Genomic DNA, 19,908 nt, shown 5'->3' with positions numbered 1-19,908 from the left:
TATATTTTTTGCATATATCTGGATCAATCTTCATGAAACTTGATCAGAATGTTTGCCTTGATGAAATCTTAGATTAGTTTGGAACTGGGTAACATGGAGTCATAAACTAGGTTTCTTAGTCAATTCTAAATGTTACATTATATACAATATTATTATTTTTATTTCAAACAGTTGCAATCAAACTCAAACTCATATATATATATTTCATCAACAATTGATTTCCATTCCTTGACTAAGCCCAATCAGGCGGGGGATATCAATTCAACGAATTTGCTTGTTATTACTAGGGATGCAAACGAATGGCAAAATTGATATTCGAATATTCGGTAACTCTTTCGATCGAATATTCGATAACCAAAATACGTCTTTTAGAAGTTGTAGTAAACTATTATTATCATTCGCTAAAGTAATAGCCAAGGCATTTTAATCCTACTTTGTCATAGCAACTACGCGCGGCGGACCCTTCTGAAATTCCCCATTTTTACATAGAAAAAGGCAACATTACGAACAATCAAAAATCAAAATCGAATAATTCCGCTGCCTTCATATTGTGAAACAATGTGAAAATAGATGGATTCCTTTTCAAATGGCGTAATGAGCCAATGGAAGGTCTTTCCGTAGGACGAGCAGCCTCGTTCTGGGATAGACCTCTACCTTATATACCAAACGAACTCGGGAACTAGTAAAATGATAAAACGAAAACATATATGAATTTGATTCTTCTACATTAATAGAGGCAATATATCCTAAAACGCTATACCATACAGTTACATTTCAAAGCAAGAACAGTGCATCGAAACATGGAAAACAGTTAACAGCACATACATGTGACTACATTATTGTAGCACATACCATACATAGTATCACTGCGATTTGAGCAATGTTGCACAGCTTAATTTGCAACCAAGAAAGCACATTAGTTTGAAGGCCGTTTCCTTTAATCCTTAATTGGCAACGGCATTTTTTACCGAATATAATTTAATTTTTGGTGTCACTTGTCCAACCGCCAGTTTTAAAATTACGGGGACTTTCTATAGTACCCGACGATATGTCCCTAAATGACATATGACGCGTGTTTAATTTATTGTCATCACATTCACACCTCTGGCATTAGGGGCCAATCATTGTAAAAACATGACAAACTATATACACAATAGCAGTGTTGTAGGTCAAAGTTTTTTTTTTATTTTATTTATTCAACATTTTTTTTTCGAATATTCGAATACCGATTTTGACATTCGAATACCAAACGTTTGATCGAATATTTGAATATTCGTTTGCATCCCTAATTATGACACTTAAAAATTCTGGTTAAAATTCTGCATGTCACCACATTTATGTTAATATCTCAGCACAACATGTATTGCATTAGAATCTAGTCTAACAGTGATCCATGCATGTTTCGCCAAAACTTTTCAAACCTTACACTGAAAAGCGGCTGAATAGTCGAGCGTGCTGTCTCTGTGACAGCTCTTTTTTTGGTGTGGTCTGTACCTCAAAGGTCATGTTCAAGCTTAGAGGTTAAAACAATCCCTGTCCAGGCTATTTCTTGACCATGCATTAGAGGATTTTCAAAAACTTGCCATGAATGTTCACCATGATGACGTGGCATGTAGCACTTAAGACCAGGGTTTGTACCTCAAAAGGTCATTGTCCTATATAAAGGTCAAAAGAGATGTGCTCATAGGCCAGTAACTTGCCTGATCAACATCTTAATCGTGCATTATTAAATTTTCAAGTCACTAATACCCCCATTTCACCAAGGATTGTTTTTTTCCAATCGGCCCGATCTGTACCAGATTTTCCCAGATGATTTATTTTTTTGATCGGCCAGATTGTCGTCCAGAATCGCCTCCAATTATCCCCATTTTTATCTGCATGTGTGATCGGGCATTTACGGGGTCATGTGGGCTAGTCGTCTGAGGATCTGGTGATGGTCGGGTGCTTACACTTCGACGACACTACGCACAACCCTCAGAAGAGAGCGGCAGAGGCTAAACGAAAGCTCCAGAAGGCTCCAGAGGGCGGGCGTGACAAGTGGACCTTCAGAGGACCCTCGGACGACCAAGGCGACCACAGGACGACGGTTTTTGATCGGCTACTGTTTTTCAACTTGTTTAAAAACAGTACCCGATCACTTTTTAGGTACCCAACCTTTGGGGGACTAATGCGATTGCGCCAGATCTTACCCCGAAGGTATAGGTTAGTGCTTGGTTCCCGACTTATTTCCCAAAAATAGGGCCGATCGACTAAAAAAGGGATCCGGTACTCTCGGGACCAAGACAATCCTTGGTGAAATGGCCCTATAAGCGCACATGGTCACTATTTTGAAGTTGTTTGCTACATGCATGACCAAGGTATGTACCTCAAAGTTCAAGTCCGTCGTAGTCGTGGTCCGTCATCGTCCTTTGTCAACAATTTGACTGTTAACACTCAAGAGGTCACAATTGGGGCACAATCTTAATGAAACTTGGTCGGAATGTTACCCTAACACTCAAGAGGTCACAATTTGGACACAATCTTAATGAAACTTGGTCAGAATGTTACCCTTAATAAAATATTGGACGAGTTCGATATTGTGTCATCTGGGATTAAAACCTAGGTCACCAGGTCAAATTTAAGGAAATGCTTGTGAACACTATAGAGGTCACATTTATGACTGTATCTTCAGGAAACTTGGTCAGAATGTTAATACTAATATTCTCTAAGTCAAGTTTGAATCCAGCTCATGTGTGGTCAAAAACTAGGTCATTGGGTCAAATCATAGGAAAAGCTTGTTAGCACTCTAGAGGTCACATTTATGACTGTATGTTCATGAAACTTAGTCATAATGTTTATATTGATTAACTCTAGGCCAAGTTCGAATCTCGGTCATGTGCGGTCAAAAACTAGGTCACCAGGTCAAATATTAGGAAAAGCATGTTAATACTCTAGAGGCCACATTTGTGACCATATGTTCATGGAACTTTATCATAATGTTATTCTTGATGATCTTTAAGTAGAGTTTGAAATTGGGTAATCAGAGGTTAAAAACCAGGCCACTAGGTCAAATCATAGAAAAACTTTGTAAACACTATAGAGGTTACATTCTCTCTTTGATCACCATGAAACTATGTCAGAATGTTTGTGTTTATGAAGTCTATGTCAAGTTTAAAACTGGGAAACCTGAGTTAAAAAACTAGGTCATGAAGTCAAATCATAGAAAACATTTTCTCATTTCATCCCTACCTATTTAAACCTCCACTCGTCTTATTTCCCTTGAATCGTTTTGTGCCATATAATGAAACTTAGATAATCCTCTATAAGAAATTAAACAATATTACAAAAAATGTACATATTGACACTATTTAGATTTATTGAAAATATACTCTGTAATTTAATAAAAAAGTCCTTCCATGATGTAGTCAGAAGTATGTATAATAAGTTTTCAATGTTTCGTGCATTTTCATGTAGAACAAGGGTTTTAATCACACTCACTGCTAAAATACATTCTGAATTAAATGAAACAATTTTCATGTTTATTCTTCAACCATTAGGAACAAGAACAGGAAATAAAAATGTACAAACAAAGACAAGTATGCATCCTTTCTAAGGTAGCAGACCACCAGACTGACATTTCTTATTCTCTAAAACTGTTATACCCTCAACTTTAATATTTAACATGCAGCATTGAAAACTAGTCCTAAATTTATTTTAATTAAGCCCCCTCTCGTTGCACTTTCCATCGCCCTGAAAAACACTTATTCCCTCCCCCTGTCACAATTGCCCTCGTCCTGAAAACACTTATTTCACACTTGAATTGGATCAGGTGAGCGATACAGGGCCTTCAGGTCTCTCTTGTTTTAATTTATTACTGAGAACTGGCATACCAATAATACATCATGCTCAGTAAGGGTCTGTGTTTTTTATGTTTAGTATTCAAAATATTTCTGAAGCTATGATTGTTCAACTTATACCACTGACTTCAAGATTAAAGAAAATGTGTTATTTTTTTTAAAAACTTGTTGTCCAATTCCCCACAAATACTGACATTATTCACAAATTTGATTGGCGTTATGTCAGACAGACAGAAACAAGAAAGTTATACGAGTCTGTGTAGCTTCCCTTAAATACCTATCTGCTAATGGATTTCAATGACAGTAAATGTAGAATTGACAAAATTAAACACAATGATTTTAACTTTTCAATATTTACAAAAGGTGTATGCTTTGAAGGCTGTTAGCTTCATGAATGTATTGAATACAGAAGATATAAAAAAAAGTCCATAACTGGGCATAGGCTGCATAATGTGTGCACCAAATTAAAAAGCATAGTTTTGTGTTCTACCTTAAACAATAGCAAAACTTGTAATAAAGCACCACCAGTCCTTGGTGAATGAATTTTAGGCAATATGCTGATGAAATGAGGCTAATCAATTTCTCACACAATCTAAATTCATTACAGGATGTTGAAGATGATGAGATTACATTCTGCAGTCAGAGCTGTTACACAAGTTTTGTATCAACCCGCCAGATCACAAGTCGACCTGCTACCATGGACATTTCCTCGCATGACTCCATCCTTGCCCTCTCCCTCTCCACGCCTCCCATAAGAGGTATGAAACCATTAATTGTACTTACATTACTGGCAATGCCTGTCTATTCTTTCTGCATATTTATGATGTGATTTAATCAAGAAAAGGTATTACCAATAACAGTCATAAAGGTCATCTTTGGTATCATTAATTTTCCATTATTGTTTATGAAGAACCATGTTTCACTTTTCCAATGTATTTCTTGTGTTATAGACCAGGGCCTGTTAAGCCCGCATGAATTGACCCCTTGCTCTAGTGGGGGAGGGACCCTGTCAGTGACCCCCAGCCCAGGCTTCGAGTCCATGGACACCACCCCCATCAAATCTGGTCCCCCCACCCCACAGCTGGGCAGCCCCACCTTGGGAAGACCGAGAATGGAGCTGGGAAAAAGGCCATTTAGACGCAGCTCTAGCTTAACAGACACACGGGTAAGACTGCCGATTGTATTCATCATGAATTTGGTGTAGATATTCATTCCAATAATAAAAAGTAAATGGAACAAGCTTAGAAGCAGAATATTGTAGCTCAGGTCTTTTCAATATTCATGTATTTTACCTGATGTGCTAGGCCAAAGGGTTTAATGCTTCTTGATCAGTTATACACATATTTTACGTTGGCTTGCAAAGTGTAAGTAAGTAATACTGAGTGTATTATAATTTCAATGTTTGAACCTTTGTGCCATTGTAGCTTATTTTCATATTAAATTGTGAACAACAATATAATATTTGAAATGCATAAACACTCCTTAATTGTTGCATTCGGACTTATAATCCCATGTCTGATTGTATTGTGTGTGTTGTAGCCTGTTATGGAGAAGCGTTGGAAAAATGAGCGTTACAAGCGGTTTGAAGTAAACATGTTCCCAGAGGTTCATGTATCCTGCAAGAAGGAGGAGGAGCAAGGCAAGGTACGCTTGATGTATAATTCCTTTCTTGTTCCCACCAGTCAGTCATTTCTGGATGAATTTCCTAACTTCAAAATCAGAATGGAAACATCCAAATTTAAACGAACCACTGCAAAAATGACAAATGGATTTACCTTTATGAACCCCCCCGCCACTGAATAGGGAGGAAATTATAGGAATGCACTTCATCTATCTGTCAATCTGTCAGTCCGTAACATTTAGTGTCTGGGCTTTAACTTACTAATGCATTGATGGATTACCATATAACTTGGTACAAATATTGTCCTCATTGAGACAATGTGCAGTGACCTTAACCCTGGTCCATACTGCAAAGGTCAAGGTCATACAAGACATATAAAGGTCAGAGTACACATGCTCATGTCCACGCTTTAACTTACTTAGGCATTGATGGATTATCATTTAACTTGGTACAAATGTTGACCTTATTGAGTGTCCTACTTATTGGAAACTTTTGTTGAGATAACATAAACCTTTCTCCTGGATCTCATCAATTTTATTATTTAAGTATTTATTGTTTTAGTAAATTACCTAGCATCTTCTATTTTATATGGCACCTTTCAAGCTCACTCTGATACCTTACATACAGATATTATGCTTTTTTAGAATTGTTCTTTATTAAAAAATATGATAACAAATTCATGTAATAAAGAATAAAGATAGATCTATTTGGATAAGCAGACTTAACAATGGACACAATTGCGGTAATATATTTATGTCTGCCCCATTCATTCAAATAAAAATCTGGCTTTAATGCGGCATTGCAGCATTGGCGTCTTCAATGATGGGAAGGGTGCAAAATAATATGAACCAGAAAACAATTTCTGTGCAACTTTAAGTTGTTGTTATAATTCTACAGTGTACGGTGTGTTTTCAGTTGTGGGGTGAATTCAGTGTGGCCCTGAAGCACAGTCAGGACAAGGTGACAGACCAGCGCACATGTGAGTTCTGTCAGGAGTGCGGGGACGGCAAGACAGACGGACCAGCCAGGTAACATCAGGGGGTCCTTTCAAGGGGACTTATGTTAACCCTTTCCCTCATGTCAAATCAGCCATATTAGGCCTGCCACTGCATGGCTTATCAGTACATTGATAACCAGTAGCCAATATATAATAAGCCCCTATAAGTACCCCTACTGCATAGGAGATTATTGGAGAATATTGAAAAATTGCCCCCTATGCATTTCTAACTTGTTTTTCTAGTATTTCTTTTGGTTTAATCAATTATAGTTCAGTATAAAGTTTGTAGGTAAATGAATTTCCAATCCAGTGGTATAATTTTTATTTTGTTGTCTAAATTATTTGGTTGAATATTTATAGAGAAACACAACTTCTGTGAAAAATTGAAGATGTTTCAATTGATTTCATATTATACTATATTTCCATTGACACCTATGCATAACAACTTTAATATTTTGTAGTATTTCTTTTGATTAAAATAATGTTAGAAATTCAAATAATGAGTATAGTATTTGTAGTGTATTAAATTTCGAATCTAGTGATCATAGTTTAATCTAAAAAGGTTTTGACAATTAACAAATATTCAAATCACAGAAATCATGCATTGTTAAAAAATAAACACAATTTAATTGGGCAAACAACAAATGTTATTTCAGCTTCATTGTTCTCATAAATAATATTTGCATGTCCGTTGTTTTGAAATGAATTGAATAAAATAATTGTAAATATCAAAATAAAAGGCTGGGTCTGCTACTGGCACAGTTTTAAAAACTTTGGGAACGTACTAGATGTTGCCCTCAACAAGCCGAACAACTCGAATTTTTAATAGTCAGAATCGCTATTTATATTAAATTTAGTGATTCCGTAATAATATTATAATTAAAATCTGTCAACACAAGGCAATAAATCAAGGTCTGAAATGCATGGACAATTAAGACAACATTCTTGTGTATTTATCGAGATCGAGAGAACACGTGTTTTAACAGCTGTCAAACTGGGTCATATCACATATAATTTTATTATTATCTGTGTATTCACAACGAAATACTAACTTTGATTAACAGACGTAAGGGGTCATTTTTAATACCGGATTAACATTCCATTTTTGGAAACAGAAGTGACAAATGACATGTGTTTATTCAAGCCAGACTCTTGTTTACTACATCGTAAATCAGCCATTTTGACACATTTCTAAACCATGACAGGTGACGTCATTAGCGCGTGATCAATAGGATATATTTATATGATATTAATTATTGGTAGCTTTAAATAGCTAGTGACGTGTATGGGTATTTTCCATTAAAAAAACGAGACAAGCACGCTTCAAGCATGCCCTGTGAACTTTTAAGGCGTGTTTGACCTCTGTCTCTTTTAGTCGCGATTTTCCGAAAATCTTGAATAGTAACATCATCTTTTTTCATTATTTATATAATTATCGATGTTTATATTACACAAAAATGCATTTGTTGTGAAAAAATAAGCAACAGATATGTTAATAAATGACCGTAAATAAGCATGGCACATTTTGGAACAATCATGCGGGAATCGATAGAGGGACATTTTGGAACAATCATGCGGTAATCGATAAAGGGACAATTTGGAACAATCATGCGGGAATAGATAAAGGGGCAATTCGGCACAATCATGCGGGAAAGGGTTAAACAATTGTAAAAGCAAACTATCGTAAATCAGCATGTTACAAGACTGAATTATTAGTGGCTGTCTATATTATAATGTTATTCATTTCGGGCTCAGGCAAATACAGTTTGCAAAATTTCATCGTCAAATAAAAATCCGGCTTTAATGCGGCATTGCAGCTTTGGCGTCTTCAATCAGTTTTTAGTATCTCATTAAAATTACTTTTCTAGAAGGCCAGAAAGCAAATGGAACATTTAGAGGTTAATACATGGCGAAAGTGAGTTGTTGCATGAAAATTGGCTCGAGTGTCTCATAATGGACGTAGTTGAGAGAGATTATGAGGACCAAATGTTCTATTAAGGTTTATTTATATCATTTTTTTTTTTAATTTACCTCCATGTAATCCTATCACCTTTAAGCTTTACGATGATGGATCAACTTAATTTCAAATGAAGAATTTTGAGAGTAAGGCGAGTTGGAAAAAAGCAACATTTTGCTTCGAATTTGTTTCTTCCATCAATACCATTCTTTGTTTACATGAACATGTTAACTGTAAGTTTGAGCATTCCAGAGCGAGTCTATCAGAATTTGTTCCATATGAATCTGACCGACGCTCTTTCTTGAATTTAATGATAATGAATTCATAGCAAGTAGATCAACTTTCTGTTCTTAAATAAACAAATGTATGTTGCATTCTTTATGTCAAAGTATAAGTACAGTGCACAAAATGTAAGGAAGTACAAATTTGATGCCCCATTGGTTTTGTTTTTTATCAATGTCAATGCTGAAAAAAAACAACCCGATCAGTGTACACTCAGGTCACCAATAACTAGCATACTTTCCTAAAATTGTGTTCTGGTTTGCCTTCCTTTTAAATTAAGATAAATATTTTGTTTGAACAGAATATACAAATTATGATCACTCAATGATTTTGCTGGTCACCATTTTGAAAGCGAAAATTGAAGTCACATTGGAAAGTTTCACAGGCTGGCCACAAAACAGTAATAGTTTATCAGCCCTGGTCCCAAACCAATATTTGCTGAGTCATGCAAATAATCGCAGAAACCCTGTTCAAATGTGTTACTATATATATACAGTTGAACACTGCTATTCCGAACACCGTTTATCTGAAATTATTGCTATATCGAAATTATTTTTCGATCCCAATTTAACTCCTTCTTAGTTAAACTAAATTTTTGGTCTTTATTCCGAAATCGCTATTCCAAAATAATCGCTATTCTGAAGTAAATACTACGGTCCCGATTTGGTTTTTCACACCTACTTATTTCAAAGTTTTTTCACACCATACTGCAAATGCACTCGGGCATCGGCTTGAGGTGACAATGGGGCACAATAAGCGCTTGTTAAAGAATGACAGTGAGCATGTGTATTTTACAAACATCGATGACAGAAAATTAGGTGATGTAGTGTGTATATAATTGCACAATCTGAATATCATTCGAAAATGTCTATCTCATCTGATTCGCTCGCCGCATTGCTCTCTCGACCCGTTACCAAACAATCGGAATGCATACATGTGCTGTCATTTTGTTTTAAATGTTTTATGTTGTTTAATTAAAGAAGTATTATTTGTCAATTATTAAACACTAAATCAACAAATTTTCTTGTATACGAAAGATAACTCAAACCGAGTGTATCTTATTGGTAACGTGTAACCGCCATTGCAACCTTCACGACTCAGTATTTCACGTCATCTCTAATTCACGAACGCTGTCACTTGCGGAAAATTGTTAAACCGAAACACCGCTATTCCAAAGTTATTTGTTGGGTCCCTACGATTAAGGATTAACGGTGTTCAACTGACTGTATATATATATATGTATATATATTTATATAGAGTAACATATGTATTAATGCTAGATAAAATCCAACAATTACCTATTCAATAAATATCAGACAGATCATAAAATGATTTCCTTTATACCATTGCTTTCTTAAAGGTTGAAAGGCCTTCATGTGCTACACATTCATTCTTCAGAAATGTGTATGACATACAAAGGCATATCCAGCACTACTGAAAATTCTGTTTTAAAGACTTGACCAGCTAATAAGTATGTATTGTAAGTCAAGCTTGTCGCTTAAGGTGACATTGTGTATTAACTTATAAAATCTAAAATTCTATAACTTGACATTTGTTCTCTGTTCAATTTCAATGAACATTCCATCTAAGGTATGAAGCACCACATTTCAGATTGTTAAATGTGGATATTGACATGTGGGCTCACCTGAACTGTGCCCTGTGGTCCCAGGAGGTGTACGAGACACTTAATGGAGCATTGATGCATGTGGACCAGGCATATCGTCGCGGGGCAAAACACAAGTGCGTTGTGTGTGTAAAGCCTGGAGCCACCATCGGCTGCTTCAAGCAGCGCTGCTCTAACATTTACCATGTACCATGTGCACAGCTTGTGGGATGTGTCTTCTTTGAAGATAAGGTAAAGATGACCTATCTAAAATCTTATATTGAATTCCTTTCTTGAGAAATTTTATTAGGCTTCAAATTATACTACTTTTAGTTTTATAATTAAGATTGGAATGAACATGGGAGCAATGACTCCATTTTCCTTATGTAGTTGACATTAATTTATACATTTCATCTTTCCAACAAGTATCATAATATGAAGAGCTGTAACATTAATATAATTGTGTGATATGAAGACGATCCTGTGTCCACCGCACACTCCAAAGGGCGTTCAGATGGAGCAGGTACTCAAGTCCCTGGTTGTTTACAGACGCGTGTACATCAACAGAGATGAAGACGCACAAGTTGCCAAGTATGACACATCCTCTATTGGCTTTTCTTTCATATAAGAAACTTACTTAGTTTGATATAAAGGTATAAGAAAGATGTATGTAATGATGATGAAGAAGTATAGAAAAATTTGTAAGCTTAAATATTTAATACCATATTATACATAGTTATTCATATGTTTTCTGTCCATTCCATTTAGATAATATCTAATTCACTAAATTAAACAAGAAAATGTGTTTGAGGAATGACTGCTTAGTTAATCTCACACATAGTTGTTTAGTTAACCAGAATTACACTTAAGTGTTTAGTTAACCAGCATTACACTTAAGTGTTTAGTTAAACAGCTTTACACTTAAGTGTTTAGTTAAGCAGCATTACACTTAAGTGTTTAGTTAAACAGCATTACGCTTAATTCTATCATGTGATGGTTAGTACGTTGCAGAACACATAAGTCTATTGTGTGATGTTGTGTGTATTACAGTAAATATAAACACTAATTGTTGTCCGGTGGCTAGCGCACTTGCTTCTCACCAAGGTGACCAGTTTTCAATTACCTGCCTGGGCCCATGTGAGTTTGGACAAGTGGATTTTCACCAGGTTCTCTGGTTTCCCCTTCAACAGAATACCACACTCTTGCGCAACATTGTGCCAACAAGAGTGATTAATATATGTTGCAATTGCTTGTTCTTGTAAAACTAAACTAGAGTAAATGCAGTTCTATCATGTGATGGTGTGTGTATTACAGTACCTGTAATCCTATCATGTGATGGTGTGTATAACAGTACCTGTAATCCTATCATGTGATGGTGTGTGTATTACAGTTCTGGTAATTTTAACATGTGATGGTGTGTATTACAGTACCTGTAATCCTATCATGTGATGGTGTGTATTACAGTACCTGTAATCCTATCATGTGATGGTGTGTGTATTACAGTACCTGTAATTCTATCATGTGATGGTGTGTATTACAGTACCTGTAATCCTATCATGTGATGGTGTGTGTATTACAGTACCTGTAATCCTATCATGTGATGGTGTGTATTACAGTCTTGGTAACTTTAACATGTGATAGTGTGTATTACAGTACATGTAATTCTATCATGTGATGGTGTGTGTATTACAGTACCTGTAATCCTATCATGTGATGGTGTGTGTATTACAGTACCTGTAATTTTATCATGTGTTGGTGTGTGTATAACAGTACATGTAATCCTATCATGTGATGGTGTGTGTATTACAGTACATGTAATCCTATCATATGTTGGTGTGTGTATAACAGTAGATGTAATCTTATCAAGTGATGGTGTGTGTATTACAGTACATGTAATTCTATCATGTGTTGGTGTGTGTATAACAGTACATGTAATCCTATCTTGTGATGGTGTGTGTATTACAGTACATGTAATCCTATCATGTGATGGTGTGTGTATTACAGTACATGTAATTCTATCCTGTGATGGTGTGTGTAAAACAGTACATGTAATCCTATCATGTGATGGTGTGTGTATTACAGTACCTGTAATCCTATCATGTGATGGTGTGTGTATTACAGTACCTGTAATCCTATCATGTGATGGTGTGTGTATTACAGTACATGTAATCCTATCATGTGATGGTGTGTGTATTACAGTACATGTAATCCTATCATGTGATGGTGTGTGTATTACATTACATGTAATCCTATCATGTGATGGTGTGTGTATTACAGTACATGTAATCCTATCATGTGATGGTGTGTGTATTACATTACATGTAATCCTATCATGTGATGGTGTGTGTATTACATTACATGTAATCCTATCATGTGATGGTGTGTGTTACCCCGTCTGCAATTCTATCATGTGATGGTGTGTGTATTACATTACATGTAATCCTATCATGTGATGGTGTGTGTATTACATTACATGTAATCCTATCATGTGATGGTGTGTGTTACCCCGTCTGTAATCCTATCATGTGATGGTGTGTGTTACCCCGTCTGCAATTCTATCTTGTGATGGTGTATGTATTAGGGTACATATGTTTCTATCTTGTGATGGTGTATGTATTAGGGTAAACATGATTCTATCTTGTGATGGTGTATGTATTAGGGTACACATGTTTCTATCTTGTGATGGTGTATGTATTAGGGTATACATGTTTCTATCTTGTGATGGTGTATGTATTAGAGTACACATGTTTCTATCTTGTGATGGTGTGTGTATTAGAGTACACATGTTTCTATCTTGTGATGGTGTGTGTATTAGAGTACACATGATTCTATCTTGTGATGGTGTATGTATTAGAGTACACATGTTTCTATCATGTGATGGTGTATGTATAAGAGTACACATGTTTCTATCTTGTGAAGGTACATGTAATTCTATCATGTGTTGGTGTGTGTATAACAGTACATGTAATCCTATCATGTGATGGTGTGTGTATTACAGTACATGTAATCCTATTATGTGATGGTGTGTGTATTACAGTACATGTAATTCTATCATGTGATGGTGTGTGTATAACAGTACATGTAATCCTATCATGTGATGGTGTGTGTATTACAGTACATGTAATTCTATCATGTGATGGTGTGTGTATAACAGTACATGTAATCCTATCATGTGATGGTGTGTGTATTACAGTACATGTAATTCTATCATGTGATGGTATGTGTATTACAGTACATGTAATTCTATCATGTGATGGTGTGTGTATTACAGTACATGTAATCCTATCATGTGATGGTGTGTGTATTACAGTACACATGATTCTATCATGTGATGGTGTATGTGTTAGAGTACACATGATTCTATCTTGTGAAGGTGTGTGTATTAGAGTACATATGATTCTATCTTGTGATGGTGTATGTATTAGAGTACACATGATTCTATCTTGTGAAGGTGTGTGTATTAGAGTACACATGATTCTATCTTGTGATGGTGTATGTATTAGAGTACACATGATTCTATCTTGTGATGGTGTGTGTATTAGAGTACACATGATTCTATCTTGTGATGGTGTATGTATTAGAGTACACATGATTCTATCTTGTGATGGTGTATGTATTAAGAGTACACATGATTCTATCTTGTGATGGTGTGTGTATTAGAGTACACATGATTCTATCTTGTGATGGTGTGTGTATTAGAGTACACATGATTCTATCTTGTGATGGTGTATGTATTAGAGTACACATGATTCTATCTTGTGATGGTGTATGTATTAGGGTACACATGATTCTATCATGTGATGGTGTATGTATTATGGTATACATGTTTCTATCTTGTGATGGTGTGTGTATTAGAGTACACATGATTCTATCATGTGATGGTGTGTGTATTAGAGTACACATGTTTCTATCTTGTGATGGCAGGTGTGTGTATTAGAGTACACATGATTCTATCATGTGATGGTGTATGTATTAGAGTACACATGATTCTATCATGTGATGGTGTGTGTATTAGAGTACACATAATTCTATCATGACTTTTTGTGATGGTACCCAAAAAAGCCCAATCTCTTGAGGCTGCTTCTTTTTCCTAAAAAATGGTGTGTATTACAGTACACGTAATTCTATCATGTGATGATAAGTGTATTGCAGGACCCATATTTCATCGGGGATTATAAGTGTATTTCAGTACCTGTAATTCTATCATGTCATGATCTGTGTGTGTACTTCAGTGCACATAATTCTATCATATGATGGTAAGTGTTTTGAAGTATCCTTAATTGTATCGTATGTTGGTGTTTGTTTTTTCAGCATGTTGTTACAAGAGGATGGGCAGAACACCCTGCGACTCGGCTCCCTTGTGCTACATGCCATGGGACAGCTCCTGCCCCACCAGATGGCCAGTGGACGCTTCAACTCACGAGACCACATCTATCCAGTATGTCACACAGTTGATCATATTGGGACTGAATTTCATTTTACCTACATAAGTGTGGTCTTTGAAACATTTTCAAACTTGCAATTTCAGGAAGTAAAATCTGAGCCCAATGCATTTAAGTCTGCATCAACTTAAACAAAACGGAAATTAAGCTTTATAATGTCATGCATGTGAATCCTACTGGCAGTAGGTAAAATCTACCACTTTTGAGACCTCCCCAAATGCTTTACCGCTGTTCCAACAAAAACTACTGCTTTTAGAAACATATATATTTCATTTTTTGAAATGGCCTTGAAATTGCATTTTTAGTATAATCGGCAATTATTAGTCAATTGTTTTCAAAACATCCATAAACGTTTGTCAATGAAAAAGATGTGTTAAATGATGTATATGGTTCAAAGGCCTAGATCAATTAAACGGAAGCCACTTAACTTTGATGGCAGTAAGTGAACACATCACTGTTGACAAAGGACAAATGTTTGATAGATTAGTTGTGAAATTTTCATGATAATAGTTTGTTTTGTAATCACAAAACCATTTGTTATGCTCTATGTTAAGTTTACTAACAGTATTTATCTTATATCTAAAATGTCTGATGTATACTCCTCAAATACCATGTCAGTGAGAAGGCATTAATTAAGTAAATGGTCCTACTATATAGAAATAAGGACTATAACATCTGTGAAAGAAGGCATGAAATGTTCTTATTATTTTTAAAGTCTTAGTTTTTAGTCTGGAACAGTGTGTTAGGGGTATTAATCACATTCAGTATTAGTTTTTTTGTTTTTTTTAGTTCTGTTTTAATTGTTTTGTTGCATCAAGGCATTTGATCAATTTTAATTAATACTGTTTCAGGTTTATGATAAGTTAATTATATCTGAATTTTGGAATAGACTATTTACTAGTGATGAAACGATTATGTCGTCAACAATCAAAAGTGGTAATGCAAAATCGAGGACGCTAATGTTACTTCCTGTAACTACATATTTGTTTTGTTTTGTGGTAAAGTCGAATAAACATAAATTTTCCTTTCCAGTAAATTCTCATTGAGTTCATTTGAACAAGGGAGGTCACTCTCGAACATAAAAGCAGTAAATGTAAAAACTTATGCTTAAAAACTTACAAACTCTCCCAAAATTACAAATTGTTTTTAAATATTTAAACCCTTCACTGCCATATATGTGTGCGCGCTATATGCCAGAGAACATACCGGTAAGCTATTTCAACACTGTACTGATAACATATAATTTCCTATAAATGCAAAACTACTGGAGATTGACACCAAATTTCACATGCTTGTTTAATACAAATGATTTAATGTCTGATATTTAAAAAAATATTTTTTTAACATCTGAAAATACCTAAATTTTCATTTTTTATGAATTTTTAACCAAAATATTTTCATGAAACTTGTACTATAACCTAAAACACTGCAAATAGTGCTTGAAACCTGTGGATACTTTTGTAATAAATATCACTTAACAATTTAAATCAGTTTACTGGCAATTATTACCTCAGAAATCATCTCAGTAACAGTCGACAAACTTTGGACACCTCAGTTTCAACGCACCCTAGTGCCACGCCCCCTCGGCGGTGTACCCGATGTACCTGGTGTAGGTTGACCCCTGCCCCTAGGCAAATTGTAATTTACTCTTGGACGTTTTGGTTGGGGGTTAGGAGTATAATCACTGTCACTTTCATCTTGCAAGTCACTTTCTGATGAGGAAGAATGTCTATTTTCAACATCATCATTTTGTGTTAGTGCATCCAGAACAACAGGTAACATTGGTGCAAAATTTTGAGAATAATTGTCAATTTCCTCGTTTTCTTAAGAAGGTCGGAATATAATTCATCATCACCACTATCTGAGTTATTGTGTATGTCAGCAATAACTTCTGCTAACGAGAAGCCTGGTCTAGTATTCCTATGAACAGCCGCCATCTTTGATAAACATTTTTTTTCAGTAAAAAATCAACATGTGGTCGCCAATTTGAGTCACTTGACAAATGTACATGCAGTGAAAGTAAACTCTGTCAATATTTAATAGTTAGTATAATTGAGTTACCTACCTTAGATTATATCGTCTTCCGAACATGGTAAGAAATTACCCCGAGGGGCGCTCGGGGTAAAGGAAGTTTTTTTTACCCCGAGCAGCGTGTTAAACATATTTCATAAAACCTTCTATAACCAGTCTCTTATAATGGTGTAGTGGGTCCGGTCTTACCTGCAAATACGGGGGATCCCGGCTTGATACATTCTGTTTTTTAAACCTATTTTGGTATTGTTTGTAATTAACTAATTCAAGATAATATTCTAATGAAATGTTCAATATAACAGGTTTTGAATGTTAAGCTGGTTCACAAATATTTAATATGCTTTTACATGGATAAAATGCTAAGATAACTTACTTGATGCAGTTTGCATCATTTTGCCATTGATATGCAGTTATTAAGTATGTGTTGTGTTGTTATGTTGTTTTGTTAAGTTAATTAAGACAGAAAAAGGTTATGAAAATTTACTTACTGTTGCAAAAAGAATGGCTATAGCATCACACATACTGATTGCAGGTTTAACCATTTAAATGATCATGATGACCCTATGTATAGAGAATTAATTCCTTACTGATATTATGAACCTTTGATTATTGTCAGATAGTATATCGAAATGCCTGGTCCGATTGGATTTCATTATCGATACCAAATGGGGTCCGATTTTCAAACACTTCTATTTACTGGTAAAATACTCACCAGAGATTACACTATATTTTCTGATGTCATATTCATAAGAGTATATTATGCAGGGATGTAACTCTGTATTGTAGGTTGGGTACAAGACGTCACGCTTCTACTGGAGTATGAGGACCCTTTACCGGCGTAGCCGCTATATCTGCAGTATCCAAGAGAAGGAGGGGGCCCCAGTGTTTGTTGTCACAGTGCTCGAAGAAGGTCACACCGACCTTGTGGTACAGGATCCCACCTGTGCTGGTGCGTGGAAGGCCATACTGGAACCCCTGGAGAAGTTGAGACGGGAAGCGGACCTTGTCAAGGTGTTTCCCACCTTTACCACGGGGGAGGAACTATACGGGCTCACTGACCCTAACATAGTCAGGCTTGTCGAATCAGTATGTGTACATTTTGCTAACTTGTTGCATTCAGGGAATTTTCGCAAGAGTTTGTAGATATAGGACTTGTTAAGAGTTGTCATGCACAATTATATTCAACTCATCCAGGAAATATGTTAGTGAGCCTGCCTTTGAGCAGTGTCAGATTCTTTTAATCATAAGCTTTTTCTATTAAAAAGTAGCAAACTACCTACCTGTTTCACCTGCTCTGCTGTTAAGCCAAATACCACACTAATAATGCACTTCGATGATGTCTATTAAGAATCACGGCATAAACACTAAACTTTTAATGAGATTTGCTTTCTTTTAAATTGTGACCTTGTTCAGGTAAGATTATATGTTCGAAGACATCATTTCCTGTTTGAACACATAAGTACCAAACATCTTAAAAAATGTTTTTCACATAATCAAGAGGAAATATAATGTTTTCCTTTTAAAATTAAGATGGAAATAATAATATATTTTTTGAATGAATTCTTTACTTAGAATAGGACTCGATGTTCTTTAAAAGTAAAATTTTATGGAATTGAATTTTGACTGTTTTACATCATTTAATAGAAGTTTCGTCAAATTGAAAAAAATGTAAGAAATAAACAGAAATGATTGTTATTTTCACTAAGTACTGTTTATCATCAAAATATGTAAATGATGTTCTTTTAGTTGCCTGGTACAGACCTGCTACGTGATTATGCCTTCAAATTTGGGCGTCGTCAGTTGATAGCCCTGCCCCTCACAATCAACCCTTCAGGCTGTGCAAGATCGGAGCCAAAACTGAGGACACACTTTAAGAAGTAAGTAGTCTGTCTCTGATAATACAGACAAAGTTTTTGTAATTTAATGAATTGTTGTATAATTATGTAGATGTATTGTAAATAGGTGACTTTTTTATATATATATATATATATATACAATGGTCGAAATACGCACAAGCCCACAAGCCATGCACTGGTAAAATGTATTCCGGGCTTGCTCAAATTCTGAATTTTAAATAGCAGGGCTTGTTAAAAAAAATTGATGCCAAGCAATAGTATAAGAATTCGGGCTTGTTCATCCAAAAGTCTAATTTCGATGACTGTATATATATATATATATATAATTTATATTTATGTACTTCACTTGGAATTTTATTGAACTAACTGTTTAGTATTTTCCATTGCAGGCCACACACCCTACAGTCGAGCAGCACTCACTCGTTGCCATCTCAGACAACTGGTCTCACCGGGGACCTCAACTCTCCGTACATGAAGCACTTCGTACATAGCAAGTCCCAGCAGTACCGACGCCTCAAGACTGAGTGGAAGAACCTAGTCTACCTCGGCAGGTCGCGCATCCAGGTATTTTCTTATTATCATAATTTCAAAAACTTGTTTCCTTTTTTTAGCTCACCTTAGCACAGAGTGCACAGCATGAGCTATTGTGATAGGTTCATTGTCCGTCCTTCATCAACAACTTCCTTTAAACAACTTCTCCTCTTAAACAACTGGTAAAAGTTCAACTTCATAGGAATGTTCCTTGGGTGGTCCTCTTCAAGATTCCTTCAATAATAATGGTTCCATGCAGAATGCTGGTTGCCATGGTTACTGAAAGGAAAAGTTTTGACTCAGAATCTACTCAGAAACCATAGGCCTAATTTTAAAATAATTCACAGAAATGTGCTTTATGTGACCCTCTATCAAATTTAGGCACCCCATTTGTAGTTCGTAAAAGGACATTGCTGCCAGGTGGGGGGCTACTTTTTACTTTACAAACATGTATGTCTATATGGAAAACTTTGAAAAGCTTCTCTTAAGAATCTATTAGCCCAATTTTAAATGACTTCCACAGAATTGTTCCCTTTGTCAAATTTCTTCATCCCATCTTGGTTAATAAAAAAACATGGTTGCCAGGGCTAGTTACCACTATATGTCTTTTTGAAAACTTCTCTAGAAACCAAACACCCGATTTCAAAATGATTTCAAAATATAACCCACTGATGTGTTTCCCTTTATGAGATCGTCCTTGACTCCACAGCTATATATTTGTCTGATGTCTTTGAGTTACGAGATTATCTCAA

The 19,908-nt window shown here is 35.6% G+C and overlaps 1 protein-coding gene across 7 annotated transcripts in view; it reads left to right on the top strand.

Annotated features, from left to right (window-relative positions):
* The window catches only part of LOC128234614 (histone-lysine N-methyltransferase 2D-like), a 258,013-nt gene that overhangs the window by 217,926 nt on the left and 20,179 nt on the right, over positions 1-19,908 (top strand). For all 7 annotated transcript variants that reach the window (XM_052948961.1, XM_052948963.1, XM_052948960.1 and 4 more), the window contains 10 exons: positions 4,444-4,594; positions 4,787-5,001; positions 5,376-5,480; positions 6,373-6,485; positions 10,305-10,548; positions 10,772-10,887; positions 14,608-14,734; positions 17,556-17,855; positions 18,516-18,646; positions 19,015-19,189. In XM_052948961.1, the coding sequence (XP_052804921.1) occupies positions 4,444-4,594; positions 4,787-5,001; positions 5,376-5,480; positions 6,373-6,485; positions 10,305-10,548; positions 10,772-10,887; positions 14,608-14,734; positions 17,556-17,855; positions 18,516-18,646; positions 19,015-19,189 (1,677 nt within the window). The remainder of the gene's footprint in view (positions 1-4,443; positions 4,595-4,786; positions 5,002-5,375; positions 5,481-6,372; positions 6,486-10,304; positions 10,549-10,771; positions 10,888-14,607; positions 14,735-17,555; positions 17,856-18,515; positions 18,647-19,014; positions 19,190-19,908) is intronic.

The sequence above is a fragment of the Mya arenaria genome, chromosome 5 (assembly GCF_026914265.1).
Source record: "Mya arenaria isolate MELC-2E11 chromosome 5, ASM2691426v1".
NCBI lineage: Eukaryota > Metazoa > Mollusca > Bivalvia > Myida > Myidae > Mya > Mya arenaria.
The sequence above is the reverse complement of the archived record's forward strand: the minus strand, read 5'-3'. Positions and strand labels throughout refer to the sequence as shown.